This window comes from Balaenoptera ricei, chromosome 2, assembly GCF_028023285.1.
Source record: "Balaenoptera ricei isolate mBalRic1 chromosome 2, mBalRic1.hap2, whole genome shotgun sequence".
Lineage (NCBI taxonomy): Eukaryota > Metazoa > Chordata > Mammalia > Artiodactyla > Balaenopteridae > Balaenoptera > Balaenoptera ricei.
Window position 1 is genome coordinate 94,379,798 of NC_082640.1, and position 20,152 is coordinate 94,399,949.

The window sequence follows — 20,152 nt, forward strand, 5'->3', positions numbered from 1 at the left end:
TTCTCCAAGTCATAATTTCTATCTGTAATCACACTGCATTTTGCAGAGAGCTCTTAAATGACATGGCAAATTCTCATGGGACTTAGCCTTAAGCTGGTAAGGTTCTCATCAAGTGGTCATATTTCCTCTCTCCTACCTGGTACAAACTGGCACGAGCTATTTTCACTAGAACCCTTTTCTGCTGACTTATATCTATAAACCAGATCAGATCACTTTTCTTTATTTCTGGGAGAGCCACAGGATCACTAAAATCAATCCCTGGATATTACCTGGTCTCAGATTACGTATTTTGAGGGAACAGGTCTCTTTAGTCATTCATTCAATAAACTGAGTGACTGTCAGGTACCAGGCAAAAGGGACATAAAAATACACACCCGGTTCCTAACCATAAAAAGCTCACAGTCTCTCATTATGCACACACATAACAAGTAACTTTCATATAATCATTAACCCCAGTCCATTTGGCTACAGGCCACCCTTCTTTTTAGTTACTGCAGTGGGTGTGAGGCATTTAAACCTCCTTTACCTTCTGTGGCCCAAAGATGGGGTTTCAAGTCTCAGAACATTTTTTCTGCTACACAGTATAGGCAACAAGAGGCACCAGTGAGATTTAAACACCATTTCTGATCCAGTTTTGTGTTTTAGGATACACAATACAGAGATGGCCAGGAGACTCAGAGTCTTTGGACACTAAGTCACCACCTGACTTACCGTGTTTCTTGCATCTTGAGGAGAGGAATACAGAAACAAAACACTCTGCTTTGAATGCTCTGGTCAGGCCAGGATGAAAGCAGGGGATAGGGACAGGCACCTGAGGATCGATCCATGCTCTAACCTGTCGGAAGCCCATAAAGTTTTCTCTGAACATCATACAGAAAGAGCAGTTATCTATACATTTAACCAATTAGATGACATTCTTTGGGGCTGTAATGAGTATATTACTCTTTTCATCCCATTCCAATTGCTTCTGCTCTTTTTAGCTAATGCCTATCTAATTACTGAGTAGTATTACTTTTATTCAGCTATTTAGATGATAAAGAACATATAGACCAAAGAACAATATAGATCACTTTGTATTTATTACACGTTTAACTGATCTTTTTCAAATTACAGAATTCAACTCCAAAATAAGGTAATTAATGTCTGGTAAGTTGTTATTCACTTGCATTTTTCCCTCCTAAATTTTGAAAACAAACACCTTAAAAGACACGTGAATAGGTTCAGTGCACTTTTAGTGACTCAGAATCATGAGACAAAGACCACATTTATCCATTAAAAAAAAAAAAAAAAAAAGCTCGATATTTTAAAATATTCATGACATGAACTAAAATAAAGGGACAAATAAAATACTGCATTTTCACCACAATTGTTCTGGTAGACGACAGAATATTGTCTTGAATAATGCTCCTCTGCAGAGCGTCTGTGGTGCTTGGCATGCTTGGCACATTAGCACTTGGTAACTGCTCGGCCTCCATCCGCAGTTTTTTCAGAAGGACCCTTACTCGGGGGCCCACATTCCCCTGAGACTAATCTGCCTGACTCCACAGGGACTATTCTGGTGGGAGCCTGGTCCTTCTTGCTCCACCTGCTCTTAAGGCTTTCCTGTCTTCCCTTCATTCTCCCCAGATTCACACTTGCTGCCACATGCATGCTCAGAAAAGATGCCCAGCACAGAACTCACACAGCTGAGTCTCCCCCACAATAGCTCTCACTCCAGATGTTGCCCCTTTACTTGACTAAATTATGACTAGAAGGTAAAGAGACGATCTGCCCACAAAAATTGTTCTTCCTACTTCATGGTCACATCTCCTACAATGCAAAAAAGGTTGGTGATGCCTGATCTAGAACTTAAAACATTAATTAGTTTAGGTAGAATATATACTGCTCTAAAGTTCTTTAAAATCTACTCTTTCCTATTACTGTTTTTAAAAACCATAAAAATATAAAAATGTAAACATTCTACTAAACATTTCAGTAGAAACTCTGTTACCCTACTTTTTAAGTAGTGGGTTTAGAAAGAACAAAAGTGACACCATGTTCCCCTTGGCAGACCCCAAATCATGCTCCCAGCCCTAACCTACCATTACACATTTCCCACCAACAGACAGAGCTGTAGGCCAAGCATGTCTCTCATGACAACTGCTACTGTCACCCATGAACACCCTGTAAAAAAGCAGCACAGTAGCTCATTGTAATCTCTCCCAGCTAGCTGTCCATCTGCTTGCTGGGCACCTTACATCCACTGCTCCACACCCAGCCTTGGTGACCATGCAAACACATGGAAGCAGGGACACAAAAAACAGAAACACCTCTTTTGCCACACTCTACATTCCTTTGCAAAGTGAGAGGGCACTTCCTATCTCTTTGTCAGAGTATCAGCAGAACCAGGTAGGGTGGGAGGGTGCTGCTGACAGAGGCAGGAATAAAGAGAAAGCTGATGAGTCTAGACACCAGTGTCCACCACTCCCCCATCATTCACATTCCCTTCATCATGACACTTCTGGGAGCTTAAGGATGAATCTGATCTTCTATTCAAAAGAAGAAACCTACTCAGGAAATTCTAGCCACTTCTCATTGCTCTTGCAGCAAGGTTTTACTGTATGTTTTTTAAAAGCATGAAATTAACAAGGTTTTTTTTTTCTAAATGAATAACATAAATTAATTTTTTTTAATGCTGCTTTTGTTTTTAGGGAGAGATATGCTAAACACAAATGACTAATGAACTCTATCAGCTTTGGGGAATCTCCTCAGCATCTTTATCAGCTATGATCAATAATGAGATAACCTAAAACCACAATTCCACACCCGGGTGATCAACAGTACCAATTAACCAGAGTATTAACTGCAATGACTTAAAACTATATTACCTGAATAGTTTCCATGGTGAAGTATCAGAAAAAGTGAAATAATAAATATTTTCCACAGCACCATAAGGTTTTATAAAATACTATTTCAGTTTTTAACATTAATGTATAATCTCAAGATTCTGGTCTATCATTCATATTAGGCTTAACCTCTTTTCTGACAAAGGCCATATATATAGGCACAACTATAACATAAAAATCATATATTTTACTGAAGAACCTGTATGGTATACTTAGACAGTCACTCTTCTGGTTGTATCCATTGAGTACTAGTGGACTCAAAGCCAAGGAAAGATGGTTTTGCCGTTTATACTCTAATCACAAATTTTAATTTGCCAAAAAAAAAAAACCCAAGTGGAAACTAAGATATTTGCCATAACTAAAAAGTCCTTTTATACCTGTTTGCTTTAGTACTGTGTGCTCTTACAGGTTTTGTTTCTATACAATATTTTGTAAATGGCTCTGAGTTTGTAAAACAAGAATACAGTGATTCACTTTGAATTTTAAAAATAAACGCAAGTGGAAACAAATTTTATAGCCTAACTGTCTGCAATTATGTGTAACAAGTTACCTATAATAAAAACTGTACCACAGATTGGATCCCCCCAATATCCAACATGCTCATGGATCTCCTGAACTATTAGTGTGGGCTGTGCCAACTTAGTTCAATACTGATCTAAGCAAAACATTATTGAAAGTAATGACTTGCCTACCAAAAAGCATACATTGCATTCCAAAGCCAAATTTGAATTCGATTTGGGATTATTAAGTCCATGTCTCCCTTCCATTAATGCAGAGAACTGAGACTTGGCTTTACTATAAATCAGCTAGCACTAGAGTAAATCTGCTATAAAATTATTTATAACAAAATAAATATTTTCAGTCCCTCTACACTAAGTGATATATAAATCATTAGCAGTTTATAACATTAGCTTAGGTCACTGTTTTAGGACCCAAACATACTGTACAATCCTGAGTAAAAGGTTAGGGGTACAGTTTCTTGGGGATCTTTCTTGATCAGGAATCATAAAGAAAACACATAAAACCACAACTTATAATAATCCCCATTTTCATTAGAAGTACCATGAGTCCTTTTTACTTTGGTAAATAAGTTTATCTATGTAAACCATTTATTTTGATGGAGTAAAATATAAGCAGAGCTTCTGCTAGGATCCTTCCATCACCTTTTGACACTGATATAGTAAATAATCAGGAAGAGTAGAGCAGGAGGATCTGAACCACAGGGCTAACATGTCACCATGAACTCGGAAATGCAGCAAGCAGGGGCTGGATGGGAGCAGCTGACAGGCCAACAGCCCTTCATTGCCTACAGCAAAACAAAGTGAGAAATTCTTTAATACAAAGACTTCAATAGACATTTCTACAAAGAAGATATACATATGGCCAATAAGCACATGAAAAGATATTCAACATCACTGATCATTAAGGAAATGCAAATCAAAACTAAAGTGAGATACTAGTTCATACCCATTAAGATGGTGATTATCAAAATAAATAAATAAATAAATAAGTGTTGGTGAGGATGTGAAGTAACTGCAACCCCCGTGCATTGCTGAATGTCAATGGGGCAGTTGCTGTGGAAAACAACATGACACTTTCTCCAAAAATTAAATATAGAATTACCATATGACTCAGCAATTCTACTTCTGGGTATATAACCGAAAGAACTGAAAGCAGGGACCCAAACACAGATTTATTTGTATACCCATGTTCAAAGCAGCGTTATTCACAATAGCCAAAAGGTGGAAGCAACCCCAGTGTCCATCAAAAGATTAACGGATAAACAAATGTGGTATATTCGTAAAATGGAATATTCAGGCTTAAAAAGGAAGGAAATTTTGACACATAACATGGATGAACCTTGAAGACATTATGATAAGTGAAATAAGTCAGTCACAAAAGGACAAATATTGTATGATTCTACTTAGATGAGGTAACTAGAGTAGTCAAATTCATAGAGACAGAAAATAGAATGGTGGTTGTGAAGGGCTGGAGAGGGAGGGGCAATGGGGAGTTAGTGTTTAATGGGTACAGTTTTAGTTAGGAAAGAGGAAAAAGTTCTGGAGATGATGGTGGCAATGGCTGCACAACATGAATGTATTTAATGCCACTAATCTGTACATTTAAAAATGGTTAAAATGGTAAATTTTGTTATGTATATTTTACAACACAAAAAAATTCTTTAATAAAGTCTGAACAACACACTTATCTGAAAGATACTCATAACATGAAATACAGCTCTAAGAAATCTGATACTTATAAGAATTGATTTGTTTTCTGATTGTAAGAAAGCCCCTATAAACACAAGATTGCCTTTTTAGAACACTACAAACCTATAATGTCAACAACATGAAGTCTTAGTTCCTGTTGCAGGGCCTTTAAGGTAGAAGGCAGAGCAGCTTGTGATTCTGACATCTTTACATTTTGTTTCACATCATTTGCGAAGGATAACCAGAGTTTACCAAAGTCTTCAGTCGAGATTTTTAATGGCCTGAAAATAATTTTTAAAATTAGATTTATGTCCATTAAGAATGAAATGATTCTAAACAGACAAATACATTTCAAATGACTCATGGGAATAAAAAAAATCATTGTAAATCTAAATCCCACAAAATCTATGTTTTTTAAACCAAATATGATTAGAATACTTACCATTATCTTCCAACCTGAAGAAAATGCTGAAAGCAAATGTTATTAAAGAACAAATGTCTTTTCAATAAATCACCCAGTTCTCTCTTTTTCTGAGTATTAGTCATTACAGTAAAATCTCACCAAGTAATTTCATGAATCATTGAAATATAAAACTTTTCTTTCATGTATACTTTAGATTTGGGGATGAGATACTCTATCAAAGTCATGTACAAGTGTAAGAATACAAAGACCTAGCACCTTAAGCAAACTGGACCAAGAGAAAGGATTTTAATAAATGTATTTTTTAAATGGTTCAGGTGACTGAAGATCAAATAGTTAACAATGGGGTATCTCTGGGAGGAATTATAGGAAATTTTTACATTCTACTTATATTTTTCTGTAGCATTTAAATCTTTATGTATTGAATTTATAATTAGGAAAAATATTTTTTTAAGATACAGAGGATTTTATTAATAAGCACAGAAGAACCGTCTGTGTCATATATGTTGTGCTTCTTCAGGTTACTAATGCTCACCATGGGACATACCTTCATAGTCACAGAATGTAAGTTTTTTGAAGGCTAGATTCTATCTTTTCAGCAACACAGGTATAAATAAATACTCTGACAGATTGATAAACATGTTCTTACTAAAAGACTTTAAAGAATGGGCAAAAATTATAGTAGTCTAACACAGGTAGATGTGTGAAGGTTAAAAAAATTTTTTTACAGATATTCATTGGTATTCTGCATTATTGGTTCAGGCAGCCTTCATTTTAAAAAATGTTTGAATATAGTATAATATATTCATAATACTAAACAAGAGCTGAAGGGTTAAAAGGTTGTTTGCAATTATTTGGGTAACTGCACAATGCCAGTATAATACTAAATACTGTATGTCTAATAAAAGTTTAGTAACTTTGTTGAGCCATTTTCTTGCAGATCTCTAAAACTTAATGAACAGACTTTATGAAAGAATTAATCAAATAAATGAAACACAAATGAAAGAAACTTTAAAAGCTTTTAAAAAAGTCAGGCAGAATCTTTGAAATTATTTCAGTTTAAACATTACTTTAATATTACTTTCTCTCAGAAGTTCTCCAAGATCACTAGCCAACTCGAACCTATATCAGGTCCCACATTATAATGGCCCATCATACCATTTACCTCCTGTTCATAGCACAATTCACAATTATACATGCATTTATGTGATTGTTCGATGTCTCCTCCCTAGACTGAACACTCCCTAAATGTAGGGGTATGTGTAGTTTTGAGTTGTTACACTCCCTAGCACCTAGTACAGTGCTCTGTCCAGAGAAGAGGCCTAATAAATATTTGCTGAATGAATAACTTGAATTAATATTCTAAAAAATATTTACCTAATGAAATCTAATAGTGATAAGTTTACTGAAAATTCAAGCTGAACAGAATGAGTATCCATCACTTGATAATTTATAAAACCAGAAAGATTCCCTTCTGTGAAAGGTTTTTCCATCTGCACACTGTATTGAAAGTTTTTGGTGCTTTCTGCTTCTATTACAGGCAAGCAGCATCCAGGTTGCTCAGTGATCTGTAAATAAAAGTAATGTAAGTATTGAAGAAGGGATCAATACAGGCTATCATATGAATAACAATTTTCTATCTAATTGAAGTGGTACAAAAGCATACAATTGTGAGATGTTAATAACAAGCCACACCATGAAGATAACTGACAACTTCACTTGAGAAAAATTCACTAGCACAGATAATTAAGAAATAATAATACACAGGTCAGAATTATGTAACAAATAGCATTACAATGAAAATGTCTGTATGGTTTAACAACAACAAAAAACAGATTAAACTCTAGTCATGTGGCTCTCAATACTAGCTAGTACCAGTTTGTTTTTTTAATTAATTTATTTTTTTTGGCTGCATCAGGTCTTAGCTGTGGCATGCAGGAGCTTCACTGAGGTATGTGGGATCGTTGAGGCATGTGGGATCTTTTGTTGTGGCATGCAGCCTCTTCGCTGTGGTGCACGGGCTTCTCTCTAGTTGTGGCGCACAGGCTCCAGGGCGTGCGGGCTCTATAGTTTGCTGCACGCGGGCTCTTGTTGAGGCACGTGAGCTCAGTAGTTGTGGTGCGCAGGCTTACTTGCCCCGGGGCATGTGGGATCTTAGTTCCCTGACCAGGGATCAAACCTGTGTCCCTACATTGGAAGGTGGATTCTTTACCACTTGACCACCACGGAAGTCCCTAGCACCAGATTTTTAAAGCTTGGAGAGTGCAAAAAAAAAAAAAAAAAAATCTTTCCCTCTCATTCTCCACCCTTACTCAAGCTCTGGTGGTAAAGCTCAGACAACTGAATTGGGTTTTGTTTTGTGTTTTTAAGTTCCACAGGTGATTCTAATGCACATCTACAGTCAGGAACTTCTGCCCAGGTCAGGCCCAGGTGGTATCCCATTCAATGCATTCTAGCTCATAAAAGAAATTGGGTCAGTTTTCTCAGTCTTCCCCAATACGTATTTATTATGTTTCCTTGTCTGTTCTGAATAAATTTTTCCGACTTAAAATAATAAAACAATCTGTCACACCTTTCACTGTTTTTGCTAAAGAGGAAAGAAGGATGTGGGAGAAATTTACAAGCCATCAGATGAGTCAACAGCAGAAACATTAAGTAATGTTTCTTACACTAAGAAACATTAAGTAATTCATTGTCTTACCTTGAAATTTTCTGCAGGAGCAATTTCTAAGTTAGCACTTTTCAGTTCTGAAGCACTCTTATTAAAAACTGACCAGACCATCAACAAACACTCATCTTTCCAAATTTTGTAAGAAGACACTGATATGGTTTCATTATTACAGACCTCCATAAGATCTGAATGCATGTGTTCAGTAGTTTCTTCCAACAAAGAAGAAGCTAAAGAGATTTCATTGGCAAGTGAGGCTGCAGTGGACTGAGGAGGGTGAAAAACTTCCATGTTGTTATCAGCAAACAAAGAGGGTGTAGACAGCCTGCAATTTGAGATTTTCTCAACCAAGGGCAGTTCTGTGAGTGACTCAGAATCCAAAAGTTCTGAATTAAGAGAAAATTTCTTTACTTCTTTGTCTCCTCTATCCTGCAAATTATCCAAATAATAGTCTTCTTCATAAGTCACATTTGATGAAGAACTAAAGGAAGAACGGGTCATATTTTGAGCAGTGGTTGTTTGCCCACTTTTGGTTTCCTTGACTTTTGATTTTCTTCTGAACTTGTGAGAAAGGGTATCTGCTTTTCCTAGCTGCAAAGACAAAACATAATAATAGAAAAAGAAACCATTCTACGAAGTCATGAGTTTTAAACTCTTTTTTTATAATTTCAAATGAGCAATGTACTAACTTGCTAAGGTTCTACCTATAAAGCATAGATTAACAAAAATTCAGAGATGAATAAAATGTTAAGTCCTAAAATTCTGACAGCTACATAACTTTGAACTAGTAAGCTAAATCTATTTCTCACTAAAAACACATAAAATCAGAAAAAGAAATAAGGTCAAAAAGTCAATCATGAACAATTCTAAAAACTTGTTAGACTTCAGAAAACTAGAGTACAGAACTGCACAAATTAAAAACAGTGAGAAAGCTAGCCATTTTTTGAGTTTCCAGAGTTGTCCTGTAGAAGCTGAGATACCCTCAAATACAGGGATGGGTCAAACTTTGGTTCAGTAATCTATAATAATCCTGTTTTCATGACCTGTGAGTCGATAAACAGGGAAGAAAAACTGACTTCACCTCAAGAATCAGCTAGTGTGGCTGACTGGAACACACAGCAGGAAAGAATTCTAAAAATAGCTAGTGATGTCTGGTACAGACTCAGGAGATGGGAACAGCAAACTTGCCATTCTTGAGCTAAGCCTCCCAAGGAAATGTCTGCGAATCCATCTAAGAAGAGTGATGGCTCAAGTGCCCCCTTGCCTCACAAAGTTCTATGTAGAATCAGTGCAGCAGACTGGGTCTACTTTAAGTTCATCCTCCTGGGGGCTTTAACACTGAGTGGCCACCCTTCACACAATTCTAGTTAACCAGAATTCTAGCTCTCTTCCAAGTCTCAGCAGCTAAGTTTGTCTCCTACCTTTCAATTCAGAAGTCATCAAACAAGAATTAACATTATTTTAACACAAAAATGAAAACAAGTTGGGGGACTTCCCTGGAGGTCCAGTGGTTAAGACTCCACGCTCCAGGTTTGATCCCTGGTTGGGGAACTAAGATCCCACATGCCGCAACTAAGTCCATGTGCCACAACTACTGAGCCCACGTGCTCTAGAGCCTGTATGCTGCAACTAGAGAGACCACACACCACAACTAGAGAAGACCCAGTGCAGCCAAAATTAACTAATTAATTAATTAATTAATTAATTTTAAAAGTTGGGGGTTTTGGGGAGAGGAGGACTTCCATTTCCAGTAGCCATGGGACTCGAATTAGATGTACACTAGACCGCTCAATATTGTTCCTCAGGCCACTGATGCTCTGGGTTTTTTGTTTTTTGTTTTGTCTTTTCTTTCTCTCTGTATTTCATTTTGGATAGTTTCTATTACTTTGTCTTCAAGTATATGATCTTTACTTTTTAAAATATTTATTTATTTATTTATTTGGATGTGCTGCGTCTTAGCTGTGGCACACGGGATCTTCGTTGCGGCATGTGGGATCTTTTAGTTGCAGGATGTAGGATCTAGTTCTCTGACCAGGGATCAAACACGGGCCCCCCTGCATTGGGAGTGTGGAGCCTTAACCACTGGACCACCAGGGAAGTCCCCGATCTTTTCTTCTGCACTGTCTAATCTGCTGTTAGTTAGAAGTTACACAAGCCAGAAGACACCAGAGAGACATCTTTGTTAAATTACTTAAAGAAAAGAAACAGTCAACCTCAGGTTCACAACCCAGAGAAAATACTTTTTTAAATGAAGGTGAAATAAAAGGCAAAGATGGGAAGAAAAAAAAAAAAACCTTAACCCCTACAGTGAACTATGTAAAAAAATTAACTCAAAACGGACCACAGACCTAAAAGCTAGTTAAAATGAAATACTCAATACAGCCTAGATCTATGTAACTGAGAACCTTAAACACCAGAAAAATCAAAAGAGAATAGGATTGCTAGAGAAAAGCAGCCATGCAGAAGGACTTATGATACAGATGAAGCATATCCAGTGCCAATCCTGTCTGCTTTGCCTGAGTGACAGAGGAAAAGTTGGGGATGAGGGATAAGAGAATACATGCTAATTTTATGTAATTATTTGCTTCCCCTCCTTTCTGCAAGGTGCCATCTGAGTTATAGCTCCTCACAGAATTCACAGCCCCATAAAACAGGGAAATAACCTCTTTTTTTTTTTTTTTCAACTATTCTAGTGATAGCTGAGGGGAAAAGAAAAATGTAAGGGGTAACCCAAAAAGGATTTAACCTAACTTAAATAGAAAAACATCCTAATTACATTTCTGATTTCAAGCCCACCACAAAAAAGTCTGGTAATTAATTTATCACCCTGAATGTTCTCCAGAGAAAGACTCTAACTGAAAGCTATGCACTTCGTTGAGAAGGCAGGAATCCTTCAACACCAGCAATGAGGTTCATAAATCAGGGCTCCATAAGCCTGAATGCACTCTGAACTTGATGCACTCTGACCACTGAGAACTTGCCCTATCAGTGCCAGATCATTCTCTGGTACCCTCAGCACGGCCTGCTGGAATAGCTCAAAGACCCAAAATCAGTCACTCTGCTGCTGAACTACAAATGCTGACTGAAACAGCATTAAGACACTTATTAATACTTTTAGGCTGAATTTGCTTTTTCTTAAAAAGGAATATCAAGTCTGAAAAAAATGGGATCTAAAAAAGAAAGAGATACAGGCAAAGAGTGTAGCCTAGAGACTGGCCTAGTGTTGACAGAGATGAAGGGAAATTCCACCAAGGGAAATGGAGGATGAAAGAACTGTGATGATGTAAAACTGAAGAAAATATAGCTCTAATCACAGTTTTGCACTAGGTGGGATCATCTGCCCACCAAACAGAAAATTACATGTGGAATTCTCAGACACTCAAAAATAGCACTTGTCCTTCACTCCAGTTTTTCATTTTTTTACTAAGAGAATAATGTATCGGCATTAAAAGTTTTGAAAATAATAATCATAATGTCTGAATATAATTTTCATTTTTGTATAATTCCTTTCAACCTCAATATACTTTTATCTTAACAGTTTTAAGCAAGGTATAAGTAAAACTTCATATTCTGCTTTTTTTGCTTAATATATAAGTATTAATTTTACAATGCAGTATTTATCATTTTTAATGACGAAGTAATATTCAGAGCTAGTATAATTTATGTACCAATTCTCCTGTTAGGACATCAAAATTGATTCCTCTTTTTCACTATTAAAAATACCATTTTAAGAAGTACTTTTTCCACAGACATATCAATATTGTTGAACTATTACTATTGGTAATATTTCCATCAAGTCCCCTTTCCACTGAGACCTGTCCTCTCCAACAGTGGGGGTGAGAATACACATGGTCATATTTGTAACTTAATTTGGACCCGGCCTCTTGCCCCAACTGACTGGATTAAAGAGAATACCTGACTGAAGCTGAGCCAATTAGATTTTCTCTTTCAGGAATATAAAAGGTATGTCACTGGTGGCTCTGGAGCTGGGGAAGCCATTCCTACCATGTGTATAGATAACAGCCATGAGCTTTTGTAGAGCCAGTTTTTTTGTTCAAAACAGGGAACACAGATTCTCAAAGGAATATAACTGACTACTTACCAAATTGATTGTACTTTCTGATCCTAGTCCAACAAATAATGATGATGCCAGCAGCTGCTTTTCTTTCTCCTCTTTAGATTGGGTAAGGACTTGAGATTGATCCTTTTTTGTTATAATTTGATCTACATTCTCCATTATTATATTCTCTTGAGGAACTGGCAGAGCTTCTGTTTCATCACCAGTTTTGCTTTCCTTCTTGGGAAGATAGCCCTCTTTCCCCCACAATTTCTTTATACCTTCCAGCTTCAAGCTATTTGTCCTAAGGAGATTGATAATGAAATCAAGTCAATTTAAATAATTGCTAAATAGTTACCTTCTTGAGGCGTTTTTCAAAACACATCATTGTCATGACCTTTTAGAAACAGCTTTCATATTATATTCTATGTGCCAGAAATAAAACCTAGATCTTTAGATTTTATTTTAGTTATAGCCAACCTCCCTTAACTCTTCAACCAAAAGATTTAAGGCAACAGAACTCTAGACTTAGTTAAAAATTTCATATTATTTAATTTTCATTTAATTCCTTGAATAAGATGTCCAAAAATAGAACTACTGTAAATCAGTTCCTTTCACCTATTGACTTTTCAAAAATATCTTTAATTCTGATGGGTTAAAGATCAGAAATGATGTAAGTTTCATACCTATAATCATTCAGTGAAGGAATTAACACTACATAAATTCACTACATAAAATCCTGTTGAGAGCAAAAAAGAAAAAAATCATTCAAATCTACTCCTATGTGTAAATTTACCTTTAATCCACAAGGTTTTCTTAATGTGAGCACAAGCTACACTTTCAACTATTATAAATGTACATTTATAAAAACGAATGAGGTTTGATCTGTAGAAGAAAACAGTAGTATTTTTGGAAAAAGCATGAAGGTTAGGAGTTTTTTTATATCTGAGATGAAAAAGAAAAAAGTTGTGATTAGAATTAGGACTCACCTACTGTTGTCCCAAAAGCTACAGCTGTGAATCATAAGTGCAGGCTGAAACAGCCAAAGACTGCCTCTATTGTTTTCATATAAGAACCATGTGTCCTTGGCACTGGCTCATTTAAGTATCCCTCTCATGATCCAAAACTGAATTTTTAAAATTTGTACTACAAGATAGGCAGATCGTGAAATGAATCTAAAAGAAGGATTGAGAAATATCTGTACTATTATTCCATTTTAATTTGTTGGAATCATAGTCAGTTTGATTTTCTGTAGTATGCCAGAAACAAAAACAGATCATTATACTTCATACTGAGTGAAGAACTAACGCTATTAAGCACCAACTGACTAAAATAAAGTCTAATGTTAAAAAAGAACGTCCTATAGGGAATTAGTCCATTCCTACTCAGTGAATTTTATTGCTGAATGTTCCTTTACAAATATCTTCATTCGTCCCTTTCTTTCAGGTACCAAAAGAGTTTTCTAAAAAGTTAAAAAAAAAACCAAAACTGTTAGTTATCTATCAAACCTCTTAGAAGAAAACTGGTTGATCTTGTGTGAGCAGACAAAAAAGTCATCAGGGGAACCCTTAATGTGACCCCAGCATTTCTAGGATGCTCAACAGCAACAACTAAAAAGGATTCATGAATGCCCACAGCAGGATTACAGTGTTTTTTGTAACCCTGTTTACCAAAACATATCCTTTAATTATTGGGGGGGGGGGGAATAAAAAAGAGCAACTCCCCAAATGATTCAAATATTAGTTTAACTAAAAAAAGGTAGGTGTGGTAGACCCTGGGATGTTCCATCCAGATCCCCCTTCAATGAAGGACTTTGTTGGCACAGCTGTTAGGAGCATAGCACCCTTAGGGATTTGCCTCAGTTGCAGAGAGTCACCTCAACTGCAGATCATGCCCTTTTCCAGGGCAGCCCATATCCAATAATTGATGAACAGAAGTGTAGAGTCCTGGCCACCCGTTTTAGCCCAACTCAGGACAGCTCAGATGGGCCATTCTAGCTTCAGCGCTTCCTATGGGGTCAGCAGACACTGTTGTTGGCACTGCATTGCTTCTTATCTTCTTCCTCTGCCCAAACCTTCTTCTTTTCCCTTCCTTCCACAGTTGTTGATGCCAAGGGCACTCCTTAATATTCTGCATGCTAAATTCCACCTTGGAATGCACTTCCCAGGGAATTCAACCCACAATAACAGGCAAAAATGAGAAGGGGAGGAAAAAGGAGCCTGCATATATGCCTATTATCAACATAAATTTTCACGGTCATGCATTACATACAGAAAGTCTAAAAAGGAGGTAGATAAATAAGAGAGCAGCATAAAGCCATTTCATACACAAAATATGCCTCTTTATGATATGAAACATACCGTAAAAAAATTTTTAAACATAAGTCATCTTTGCCTGGATTTTGACAATAATAATATAATTCATGGTTTTATATGGTATACCTTTGTGTTGTTTTTAATCAGACCATTCAAACACAGATGTAGATTATGGCCAAGCAAACTTCAAAAGATTAGGAATGTACTTTGAGCTCTAGAAATTCCCATTTGCGGTAGGGTGCTGCTCCGTAATAGGGCTTAAGGTAAGAAATGCTAAATTGGGCTTGCCCCACTTTATTCTCAGCTTGCCAGAGACTGCAGAAGAATGATCATCTCCTCTCTAAAGCTGATTCACCTTGCCAATTACCACTTAGGTTCCTAATCTGAAATAATGTGTGCGCTGTGGTCCTCTTTGGAAAGAAATTTTAAATTGATCCCTCATGTTGCATTTCATGATAATACAGCATATGTATAATTCCTGAGCAGCTTTGCCAAATGTCATTTCTCTGAGGGTAGTACATGTACACATACAGGATTTACAAGGCCCTGTCAAGTCCGCCAGATCCTAGTTCAATACTAAAAAAGCAGATGCCATCATCTGTTGTGCAGGCAAAAGGGACTACGTTTGGAGGGTTTCTGTCTCTCCTTCCCTTGCCCCTGTATTCCCTGTTTGAGGCACTTAATTGCTATCACCACCACCATCACATGCTCACAAACCGTATCTGCTCCCCATGCTTATAATACTGAAATTAAATGTCTGGGAAAGAAAAGGGTGTCAACAGAGCAGGAAAAAAAGGCTAAGAGAGAGATTTTGAACTTATGCCATTTCAATCAGCATATCATTCTACATTCCTCATAATCTATGTGTCATTCTTCTGATAAATACTTCTTATAACCATATCACTGGAAGACTGACAAATGCAAAGACGAACATAAAATAAGGTTACTGAGTCTGTTCAAATGTCATCTTTCAAAGTTGTCACCTGTGAGATTTTATCATTTATTCTAACAATGTTGTCATTACTCAAAACATTTTTGAACTCTTAGAAGAAGCTCCTTCACAAACAAGAAAGCCATTTTCATTACTTTATGTCACACTGGTATACTGACCAAAGTTATCCAGCTTGACTACTAATTTTATGTAGTCAATTCAGCTTTTGGATAATAACAATAATGATAGCAATGACAATTATTAATTTTAGTAGCTACCATTTATCGATCATTTATTACGTACTGGGTTGTATGAGGCACTTTACATACATTATCTCATTTTATAAACTTAATCATATTTCTAGTAATTTATTCATATTTCCAAAATCAAAATTTACCTAAAAAGGATGAAGATTTGACTCTATGTTAAGACATTCAGACAAATGTATCACCAATTTTCAAGGTGGCTGGAAAGAAGCACTGAAAGCATTCTGAGCAAAGCACACAGCTTTCTCAAGTGAAGTCATCATCTTTATGTTCATCTATATATTCGTCAATCTTCCAATGAGATGGTTATAAGAAGTAGATTATGAGAATGCAGAATGATATGAACAGTCACCTCACCTGGGTATATGAGTTCTGATACACTTCTTTAAAAATATATGTGTGTGTGTATGCATGATATGTAGTAATAACACACACATCATTACTATGTGTAAAGCTTGTATACATTCTATACTGTCTTGGAAGTAAGCAAGCTCTCTTAAAGTACAAGGACAGGCTATACACTATCAATACCCTGAGAGCAATAAATAGAAACAGCTGAAACAACAACCCATGCAGAATTTAGCTTTCAGGAATCCTTCAACATGTAAAGACATTTAAACACTCCCATGTTCTCAATTTTAATAAGAAAGGAACTTACTCTTTTAGCCCGGTATCTGTACTATTCCCAGATATATCTGAACCAAGAGAAATGCCAGCAGGAGACTGTCGTCCAGAGAAGCCAGATGAAGAAAAGGAGAGTCCATATGGTTCAAAACTGAGAACTAGAATTTTAAAACAACAACAGAGGTTCATATTTAAAACAAAGCAAAAATTATGAAAAAAAAGCAAAAAATAAAATAATTGAAGACTAGAATCCAGTGACAATTTTTAAACTGGAAGGGACTTTGGAAATGATCTAATCAAACATTTATAGCAATAATAATAAAGCAGCTATGATTTATTAAATCTCTACTACAGTCTTCATACAATTAGTTAATCAAAGACAGTCTTTCATTTTTATCTTTTTACCACCCTTAAAAGCTAAAAAAGAATTCAATTAGGAAAGACAACTGATAAACCAGGTCTACTGCAAAGTTGCTGCTCTCATGCAAAAATGTTTAATGAACTATGAATGAAGAGCTGACCATGTTTCTGTTTAACAAAATGCTCTTAGGCACATTCCTGTACCAACTGGACTGATGGAGCCCTCAATGTGAAATCCCCCTTACTGACAAAGAACAAGGTTTACCCAGGTTCAGATTCCTTTGCTTTGGTTTACCCAGCAAGTAAACAAGGTAAACAACGTTTACCCAGGTTCAGATTCCTTTCCTTTCCTTTGTACACATTTTGTGTACAACTTCTGGGAGGAATCCTCCTGGAAGAAAAAACTTCCTCTCTTCCTTCCTCTTTTATGTTCATAAAAAACCATCATCAATACTAGGCTGCCTACTTCCGGATTTCTTTAATGGGAAAGAGCAATAACCCTTTGCCTTGTATAAAGCCCTGCTTTCTCTGTTTTCTAATATGCTATTTAGCTAAACTTAATCCTAACTGGCACATTATCTCTTTGGACTGTCTGGATTATAATACAAAGGACCTTCTTAAATTATAAGAAGTATCTTAGAAAATAAAATATGAACTTCTGTAATTATTATCCTTATTTTACAAATGAGGAATCTGTGGCAAAGAGCTTGCCAAGAAGTCACCGAAGAGTACAAAGACAAGAAATGAAAGAGGCAAATGAGAAATCAGATACTCTGGTTCCAGAACTGCACTCTCAACCATTATATTACACTGTCTCCTTCAAAGGAAACAGCACCTAATCCAAAGAGTACTAAATAAATTAGCTTGTTTGTTAGCTAAATGAATGATATAAAAGAGGAATGACTGTTCACTATAAAAAAAAATGGGCTAATTAATAATCAGGAGAACCAGTTCTTGATGTAGGTTGGGTGTTAACTAGGTTATGAACTAGATCTTGATTTCTTTGTAAAGTGAAGGGTTCGGACTAGGTCAGCAATTTCCAAGTGCTGATTTGATAACCAGGAACAAGCTGACTTCACAGAATCTGTCACATATCTTTTTATACACACAACCAGGCTTTCAGAGATATAGTTACAGAAGGTATAAGAGTAGGTCTCAAAAATCTGTATCATTTTTTTAAAACTCTCTATGTGAGTCTGATTCTAAATCATGTTTGGAAACCACCTGTCTAAATCTAAGGTCCTTTTCAGATAGAATATCCTCTCATTTTAAGCTTTCCAATCATCTGGTTTAACCTTCTATCCCATATTGGCCTCTTTTAAATAGCATCTGTGACAGTCAGTCATCCAGCCTCTGCACTGACACTTCCAGGAACAGTGAAGAGCTCAAGAAATGTTTTAAGAGTTTAAGGCAAAAAGCAAGTAAAGATAAAAAGTTTAAGCAAAGAGCAGAAAGAATTCAAAATTAAAGAGTTTGAAAATAGAGGAAAAAAAGACTAGACATGGAAGAGGACAATACCTGGAGAATAGTCAGATAAAATTCCAATCCTGAGACAAAAAAATTAAAGACTGTCATCTAAGAAAGGCCGAGAAAGGTTCAACATAGAGAAAGAAGTTCAAACCACATTATTTTCATTCTTAAGTGAAAATTTGCCAAGATCCTTACAGAGAGGAATGACTAGAAAGGACAAAATTGGAGATAGTTAACTAGATGAACAAGAGCTCATGTGCAAATTGGGAAGCAGGAAGAGACTAATGGTATGCAGAAAGAGTGAGGAGAAGGAAGAAGATGGCTGAATTGCAACTTAATGAATATGTAGAAGTTAACCAGATGAAGAATGAGGAAAAAGGGCAATTCATACAGAAGAGAAAGCATTAGCTGGAAGCAGAGAGAGTCCTTGAGAGTCAGAGGAGTTACTGAAAGTAATCCAGATGAGAGATAAAAATATAAACTATCCTGGGCATAAGTGAGTAATTCAATATTTAACGTGTTTGTATCCTTTGTGACTTTAGAGGCTTTGATTATATGCACACTCCTTCTTTATCTTACCTTGTATTGCAGTTCTTTTATTTTTTTATTTATTTTTTCTATTTTAATTTCATTTTTTTTAACATCTTTATTGGAGTATAACTGCTTTAAAATGGTGTGTTAGCTTCCACTTTATAACAAAGTGAATCAGCTATACATATACATATATCCCCATATCCCCTCCATCTTGCATCTCCCTCCCATCCTCCCTATCCCACCCATCTAGGTGGTCACAAAGCACCGAGCTGATCTCCCTGTATTATGCAGATGCTTCCCACTAGCTATCTATTTTACATTTGGTAGTGTATATATGTCCATGCCACTCTCTCACTTCGTCCCAGCTTACCCTTCCCCCTCCTCGTGTCCTCAAGTCCATCCTCTATGTCTGTGTCTTTATTCCTGTCCTCCCCCTAAGTTCTTCAGAACCATTTTTTCTTTTTTTTTTTAAGATTCCATATATATGTGTTAGCATATGGTATTTGTTTTTCTCTTTCTGAATTACTGCACTCTGTATGACAGACTCTAGGTCCATCCACTTCACTACAAATAACTCAATTTCATTTCTTTTTATGGCTCAGTAATACTCCATTGTATATATGTGCCACACCTTCTTCATCCATTCATCTGTCAACAGACACTTTGGTTGCTTCCATGCCCTGGCTATTGTAAACAGAGCTGCAATGAACATTGTGATACATGACTCTTTTTGAATTATTGTTTTCTCAGGGTGTATGTCCCGAAGTGGGATTGCTGGGTCATATGGTAATTCTATTTTTAGTTTTTTAAGGAACCTCCATACGGTTCTCCATAGTGGTTGTATCAATTTACATTCCCACCAACAGTGCAAGAGGGTTCCCTTTTCTCCACACCCTCTCCAGCATTTACTGTTTCTAGATTTTTTGATGATGGCCATTCTGACCGGTGTGAGATGATATCTCATTGTAGTTTTGATTTGCATTTCTCTAATGATTAATGATGTTGAGCATTCTTTCATGTGTTTGTTGGCAATCTGTATATCTTCTTTGGAGAAATGTCTATTTAGGTCTTCTGCCCATTTTTGGATTGGGTTGTTTGTTTTTTTGTTATTGAGGTGCATGAGCTGCTTGTAAATTCTGGAGATTAATTCTTTGTCAGTTGCTTCATTGGCAAATATTTTCTCCCATTCTGAGGGTTGTCTTTTGGTCTTGTTTATGGTTTCCTTTGCTGTGCAAAAGCTTTTAAGTTTCATTAGGTGCCATTTGTTTATTTTTGTTTTTATTTCCATTTCTCTAGGAGATGGGTCAAAAAGGATCTTGCTGTGATTTATGTCATAGAGTGTTCTGCCTATGTTTTCCTCTAAGAGTTTGATAGTGTCTGGCCTTACATTTAGGTCTTCAATCCATTTTGA

At 36.4% G+C, this 20,152-nt stretch overlaps 1 protein-coding gene across 1 annotated transcript in view; it reads right to left on the reverse strand.

The window, feature by feature from the left end:
- Positions 1 to 3,916: 3,916 nt before the first annotated feature.
- The window catches only part of AP4E1 (adaptor related protein complex 4 subunit epsilon 1), a 63,597-nt gene continuing 47,361 nt past the window's right edge, over positions 3,917 to 20,152 (reverse strand). Inside the window, exons 16-21 of the mRNA XM_059913305.1 lie at positions 16,412 to 16,535; positions 12,287 to 12,545; positions 8,218 to 8,775; positions 6,894 to 7,084; positions 5,219 to 5,376; positions 3,917 to 4,191 (exon numbers count right to left, since the gene is read on the reverse strand). Coding sequence (XP_059769288.1) covers positions 4,031 to 4,191; positions 5,219 to 5,376; positions 6,894 to 7,084; positions 8,218 to 8,775; positions 12,287 to 12,545; positions 16,412 to 16,535 — 1,451 coding nt within the window. The 3' untranslated portion in view covers positions 3,917 to 4,030. The remainder of the gene's footprint in view (positions 4,192 to 5,218; positions 5,377 to 6,893; positions 7,085 to 8,217; positions 8,776 to 12,286; positions 12,546 to 16,411; positions 16,536 to 20,152) is intronic.